We start from the raw sequence: 7,342 nt of genomic DNA, 5'->3' as shown, positions 1-7,342 counted from the left end.
TGGGCCTGTCCTGACACTCGACGATCAACCAGTGGGTACTGCGTCTTTTTAGGAGACAATTTAGTTTCTTGGGCATCTAAAAGACAACCCACTATTTCTCGTTCGAGTGCTGAGGCTGAATATCGAGGTGTAGCCAATGTTGTTTCAGAGTCATGTTGGTTACGTAACTTGTTAATGGAGCTTCATCATCCGTTGCACAAAGCTACTTTGGTTTACTGCGACAATATTAGTGCCATATATCTCGCAGGTAATCCCGTCCAGCACCAATGCACGAATAGTATATTGAGCTTGATATTCACTTTGTTCGTGAGAAAGTTTCTTGTGCTGACGTTCGCGTACATCACATCCCATCTCGTTCTCAGGTGGCTGACATCTTCACTAAGGGTCTTCCGTTCGTCCTTTTTGATGATTTTCGAGCCAGTCTCAACACTCGTCCTCTTCCCGTTTCGACTGCGGGGTGTGTTAGAATATGGAATATTTCGATAGAATATTTTGTATATTTCTTATATGATTTAGTTCTTTATTTAGTTTAACTAATTAAGATAGAATCCCTTATAATTAGGCTAGGTTATCGATCTCTCATCTTGTACATATATCGATTGATTTTGTCAATATTATTCAAGCATCATATTCCTTCAATTTGTAGGTACACTGTACTAGACCTGGTCATAGACTTGGTCATGGGCCTGATTATATCCAGGTCCAGCTTGGGCTAGGTCGGGCCAGCTCCTTTAGCCAGCCCGTCTGGAGGTACAAGTTGTAGAGGGTGAGCTAAAGATATCTTGGCTCAAACCCAGCCTGAGAAACATATTTTTTTTTTATCATTTTTGAACCGTCTTAGCGAGCTGAGATAAATTTTCCAAGCCATAGAACCGACCAGCTCAAAGTACAAACTGCACGCGGGTTAGCAAAAAGGTGGTCTGACAACACGAGTGGATCAGGCGAGGTCGTGCTTTTGGCCAGCTCTACACTATTACATCATAAAACAATTGAATATCCTGTAAATACCTCATTTCTAAATCTTCCGCGTACCACACAGTGATGATTGGGCGGCATGTTTGGTACACGGAACGATTTATGACGGCCCATGTCCACATACCCCCGTAGTTGTTAATAGTAAAAAAAAATTAACTAAAAATTTCAAATTTTTCATCGCTAAAACGGACCCTACCCGTCCATAGGGTCCGTTCTTGTTTATCCCCGTTCGGCCCCTGGTGGTGACCCGTCATTAATTTAAAACTATAGTATGTGGCTGACCGACTTTTAGGCCACTTGTGTATAAGAGAGAAGAAGACGACGACATCTAAATAGAGAGAAAATATATACTACTCTACTCAACCTTTTATCATTTAGCTTTGATGGTAGTATTATTTTTTGGTGTTTTCCTTAAGAAGAAGATCAAAACAAAACACTCAGAAGAGTTTCATCATTTTGCTTGGTTAGTTTAGAGAAAGTATCAAAACTATATAGTATAAATAAATAAAGTATGCATTTTTGCTTGGGTTTTGTTGTTCTTTTGGTATAATCCGAGGATTAGAACAGTATACAACCAAAACAAAAACATACCCATTTTAATTCTTTGCTTATTAACTTCTATCTTCTGTTTGTTTCTCAACAAAATTTATACTAGTACTCTTTCTTGTTGCTTTCCTTTCTCATCATATAACTATATTTTTCTTTTTAAGTTTTGGTGTAATATTTTCTTGGAAGCTAGTTGTTTTGAGGAGTTGATATATACCACCAGACATCAAAACAATGAATTTTCAAGGTGAGATTGGAGATGGGTTTTCTATGCCTTCATTAATCAGAGGATTCTCTCATCATCATCAACAACAACAACAAGAAGTCGTCAACCCGAACCCTAACCCTAACCCTAAAACGACCGTCAATGGCAATAATAATAACCCTGCCGCATCAAGGAAGAAGAGAAATCTACCAGGTACACCAGGCAAGTAACTATGATGTATTGCCTTCTTAGAGTTATGTTTTTTTTTTAAAAAAAAAAAAACATTTCTAGAATAAAACAGTCTTAGATACTATGAAACGATCCATTTCTTTAAAAAATCAATCATTTATTGTTATCAATTAAAGAGTGAGTTTTATATAAGTAGAACATCTTACACAATAATTACGGTTTTTTTTTAAGTGAACCAGAAAATTGTTCAAAAGTCTACTATCATGGTGAATCTCAAACAAAAAGTTACTTTTTAGTTAGTGGAAATATATTTGTCGATGACTTTCTATGTATTCATTTCCAATAAAGTTGAAGTTTAGGATATCTAGGATTTATAGTTGACAAATTAAAGTCTTCTAAGCTAGCTAGGCTTCAATCTTTGCTTAAATTAAGCTCTTGATGCTAATGTTTCAAGGTGTACTAATGTATATTGTGCTAATTTCAAAGGGATTATTGTGTTCATTGTTTTTTGTTCATACTTTATCAAAAAGAACTAATTGGCTTCAAATTTGAAGTGTTTTACTAGGAAAAGCTTGATATATATATTTGGTTCAAACGAGTGAATTAGCTATGTTGTGGTTAAGAATCAAACCCCAATCTCACGGTTAGAGAAAGAGAGTTCTTACCACTTGACCGTACTATGAAGATGTCTAAATCATAATCAAACAAGTGGATGATTTAAAATTTTAGCCAAGACAACAGCCATATATGATAGGTTTTCAAATTTTATTTATGAAAATATTTAGCAATTTTCTTATGTGTTACCAAACACAATATCTCTTGCTTGTTGTCGCCTTTATTTCGCTCCGTTTTTTGTATATTTGAAACTTTTAATCTATGGAATACATATAAGAAGTTTTCTGTGTTTTTTTTTGTGAAATTCATCATTTAATCTAATTATCTCGAGAAAAACCATCAGATCCAGATGCAGAAGTCATTGCACTATCGCCAAAGGCGCTCATGGCGACAAATCGATTCATATGCGAGATATGCAACAAGGGATTTCAAAGAGATCAAAATCTTCAACTCCATAGAAGAGGTCACAACTTGCCATGGAAGCTTAAACAAAGAAGCAACAAAGAAGTGAAGAAAAAAGTATACATTTGCCCTGAAAAGACATGTGTACATCATGACCCATCTAGAGCTCTTGGTGATCTAACAGGAATTAAGAAACATTTTAGTAGAAAACATGGAGAAAAAAAGTGGAAATGTGATAAATGTTCCAAAAAATATGCAGTCCAGTCTGATTGGAAAGCTCATTCTAAGACTTGTGGTACTAGAGAGTACAAATGTGACTGTGGCACACTTTTTTCAAGGTATTTTAATTAATTTTATTCTCTTTTCATTTTTGGTTTTATTTTTTGTTTTGGTGCATTTAATGTGAGGAATGTTATAAATGATGTTTAGAAGAAATTTCAGAAAAGTGAATCTTATGTTTGCATTTAATATTGATATAGATAGATTCACATATACTAAATTCCCACATAAATTCTTAATTATTTACAACCACTGCAAATAAGAATAATTTCTAAAACCATTCAAATTAACATCTTTTTTTGGGTGATGGTGCATAGTAGTACTCATTTGTTGTAACTTATAATGGTTGTTACATTTTAACTCGTTATATTTTGCCTTGCTTGCTAGTTTGTCCAGACTTCAGATAGATAGTTACATTTTTATTTTGGATGTCACTTGGTTACTTACATAGTTACAATTACACCCTACTGGTCTACCCCACTTAGACCAATATACCCATGGATCCAATTTGTAGTCTTCTTAAAAATGTTCCAATTGAGATTTGAACTCAATCAACTGAGAGTTATATTAGATTATCGATTTTCTAACCTGTATTGTAAGGACACTTTAAGAGTCTAAACTAAAAAAGAGTCGGAGGGTTATATAACGAAAAATGTTAAAAGTTTCAAGTCATATACATATACCATATTTAGGGAAATGTTCTTATTACTTTTCTTTTTAAATAGGTTTTTTTTTTTTTGGAAGAAGGGAGCATTATATAAACTTTTTTAAATTAGGTTTTTACGGTGCAATTAGGACACACGTTAGAAAAATCATAATACAATTTAACTCTCCCTTGTTTGAATCCAATGCGATCTCAATTCGGACATTTTACAAGATTATTGAAAGGATATTGTTTCGTGATAGCCTACTTTACGAATACAACAAATTAAATAATTGTGCATTAATGTGCAAAATATAACATACATATACTAGATGATATTTTTTGTAGTAAAAAAAGAAAGAAAAATATAGGAAATGATTTTGAATTTGTTGTCACTAATTGATTATTTTTATTTTCATTTTTGTAGGAAAGATAGTTTCATCACTCATAGAGCATTCTGCGATGCATTAGCTGAAGAAAGTGTAAGGCTCACAACAGTTTCAACGCCAAGCCTAAGTTTCAAGAGTGATTGCATGGACAATAGTTCTGGAATTAATATTCAATCTGGGTTTAATCATGGATTAGTGAGTCAAGGATTACAAGATCAAGGTGTTGGGATTTCTTCCTTCAGTTCACTCTTTCGCCCCGATTTCAATAGCATGGCCGGTGGAAACCCTCTTAATGCAGGTTTGTCACCTCGACTTTAATCTTACTATTTCGAAGATATTGTTTTCAACATACTCCGTATATGATAGAGAATGTAGGGTTTATTCACCAAAAGTTTAATCAATTAGTGGCAAAAGGGTTGAAAATTCTTTGGGGTATCAGTATCAGTTAGTGAGTGGCACAAGGGTTGAAAATTGAAGGTTTGTTCCAAGACTAATCAGGAGTCAACTATGTAATACGGAGTATAAATGATTATAATGAAGTCCCTCATAATGTCTTTGACTCTTTTGGGTGATCCCTTTGATAGTTCTAAACCAATATGAATCCTCGTCATTTCATTCATTTTCTATTTTCTCGATCTCAATTAAGGTCAAAATTTCTTCTCCGGAAGATCCAACTGTCAGTTGTTTAATAATATGATTTACTGAATAATAGGTCAATTGTTGTCCTTTTGTTTTGGTACAAAGATCAAGGAATGAGAAATGAATCAATTACTAAATGACAAGTTGAACAAATTGAGTATGAATGATCAAATTGTTCATCAAGTTCATTCTTAAAATAGAAAGGACAACAATTCATTGAGACACCCTAATATGAAAAAGGACAACAAATGACTGTAACAGAAGGGAGTAATTTATATTGTTCCGTTAGAGAGAATGGGTTAGAACATAAAGTCATGCAATTGTCTTTCTCCTCCATTTGAATGCGGTTCAGGTTCGTTGTTGAATTTAACATCATGCAATTGTGTTTTATGTATATATATACTGTATACTACATAAACATACGAACTAACTTGGAATGCTTGTACATACAGGTTTGCCAGATATGGTGCAAATGGCAACAGCCAATCCTTTCGGATCATCACCAATTCCGAACTTCATTATGAACAATAATCAATTCGCACATTTAAATAGAAGTTCGACAACACCATCGACATCAACACCGGCAAGTCTATCATTATCTTCTTTTGCAACAGGGCTAAAACATGAAGGTGGACATATCACATCCAACATGGTTGAAACCCTAGGCTCTATGTTTTCACATGACCATACTAACCAAAACAACCAATCTTCCCCTTCATCGAATCCATTGACTCCCATGTCAGCCACTGCTCTCCTACAAAAGGCGGCTCAAATGGGCTCTACTAGGAGCAATTCACCCTTCTTAGGAACATCCCTTGGTGTAATCACAAGCACGTCTAACCTCAATAATAATAATGCTAGTGATAAAAACAAGAGTGGTGTACAACAAGTTGTCCAACCTCGAAGAGTTCAAGAAGATTCATCGACCACCCTAACTTCAACTACTAGGGGACCTGGTAGTGGTTCTGGTTCTGGTTCTGGTTCTGGTGCTGGTGGTAGTGGTGCTGGTGTTGGACTTTCAGGATGCTCTAATATGGCATCTTTAGCTACACCCGTGAGGGATATCAATCAGTTGATGATGCAATGTGGAGCAATGTCGCAAAATGACTTGAATCAACACATGATCCGTCCTAGCTCGAATATGATCGAGAATGACCTAACTCGGGATTTCCTTGGCATTGCTTCCGGAGATGAAAGTGATCGTCAACTTTTACCCCAAGAGCTTGCCAATTTTGCATCTATGAGCTCAAACATGGTACTGAACCATTTCAGTAACAAGTGATTTGGTAACGGTACGTGTATATTTGTGATCTTCTTCATATATGCTATTGGTTGAGTGAGCATGCATGACACTGGAAGTGATTTACTGAATATCAACTGCACTCGCAACTTGGTGAACTCGTGTACTACCTAGCCGGAGTATTATCATGTGTAGTAAAAATATCGAAACTCTCATGGCTATTTAGTCATTCTCAGGCACTGACGGAGGGAGACGGGCAAGAAGAGGTATTGTGCTAAACAAAAACGTCTAAGTTATCAAATCGTTGCTCATACTCCGTAATAATTAAGAAAATCTGTGAAATTCATAAGCCAATTTTGCTAGATTATGTAAAATTGTATTTATCGTTTGAGGGAGGCGATAGACGACGGATGAGAATGATTTGGATTCATGCACGTTGATACGTAGCTGTTGGTGTTATGTTTGTGTATTATTTTTTATATTGCTTTTTTGAAATTTGGCGTTAATTACTCCCTTATATAAACCACTTTTCTAAAATAACTCCCTTATGAAAACTTTTTAATAATTTACTCCCATAAAATGTTCTCAGGTCAAAAATTGCACCCAAATTGACACTCCGGTGAAAGATTCCGTCAATTTTTGAATTTTCTGATTTTAAGTCTATTTTTTGGACGAAAATGCCCTTACACATGTTTTTATTAGTTCTTCCCTCTCCCTTATACTTCAACCACCCCCAACCATCATCACAACACCACCACCTTCAAATCACTGGCGCGCCGCTTTGTCAGACCTTACTCGCCTTGCCCCTTCTTCCCATCGTCTCCTTCACAGTAAACCCAGAAAGAAAAAAAACCGGAAAATGGAAAATGTTACCTAACCACAAGAGAAAAAAATAAATAAATTGAGATATGGTAATTATGAATTTGGGAAAATCAAATCCAGTCGGGATGTATAAGTGCCTGGATAAGGAAATTTGGGAAAATCATATCCAATCAGTTTAGTATGAGATAAAGAAATTTGGGAAAAAAATTGAATTGAGTTAAATTGTTGATGCTGCAATCGGGTTTCGGGTTTCGGATGGTTTAATTGGTGATGGAGGTTGGATAGTGCGACGGAAACGATCGAGTTGCTGCTCTTAGGTGAAGTGAATTATGAGCACGGTGGTGGTGGTGGATCTGGGTTCGCGAAACGGAGCTAGGGAGGTTGTGTATAGTGGAATT

General features: G+C 35.6%; 1 protein-coding gene across 2 annotated transcripts; it reads left to right on the top strand.

The window, feature by feature from the left end:
* The first annotated feature begins 1,258 nt into the window (after positions 1-1,258).
* On the top strand, positions 1,259-6,631 carry LOC141592185 (zinc finger protein JACKDAW-like). Of its 2 annotated transcripts, none has more exons than XM_074412775.1 (4): positions 1,259-1,948; positions 2,874-3,270; positions 4,282-4,541; positions 5,335-6,631. In XM_074412775.1, exons 1-4 carry the CDS (start codon positions 1,756-1,758, stop codon positions 6,162-6,164), a joined length of 1,680 nt encoding a protein of 559 aa, XP_074268876.1. In that variant the 5' UTR covers positions 1,259-1,755; the 3' UTR covers positions 6,165-6,631. The 2 variants fall into 2 exon arrangements, with proteins under 2 accessions (XP_074268876.1, XP_074268877.1); XM_074412776.1 differs by having other exon boundaries at positions 1,352-1,939.
* The last annotated feature ends 711 nt before the right edge of the window (positions 6,632-7,342 follow it).

This window comes from Silene latifolia, chromosome 7 (genome assembly GCF_048544455.1).
Source record: "Silene latifolia isolate original U9 population chromosome 7, ASM4854445v1, whole genome shotgun sequence".
NCBI classification, from domain to species: domain Eukaryota; kingdom Viridiplantae; phylum Streptophyta; class Magnoliopsida; order Caryophyllales; family Caryophyllaceae; genus Silene; species Silene latifolia.
Note: the sequence above shows the minus strand (reverse complement) of the source record. Positions and strands in the feature narration are given on the sequence as shown.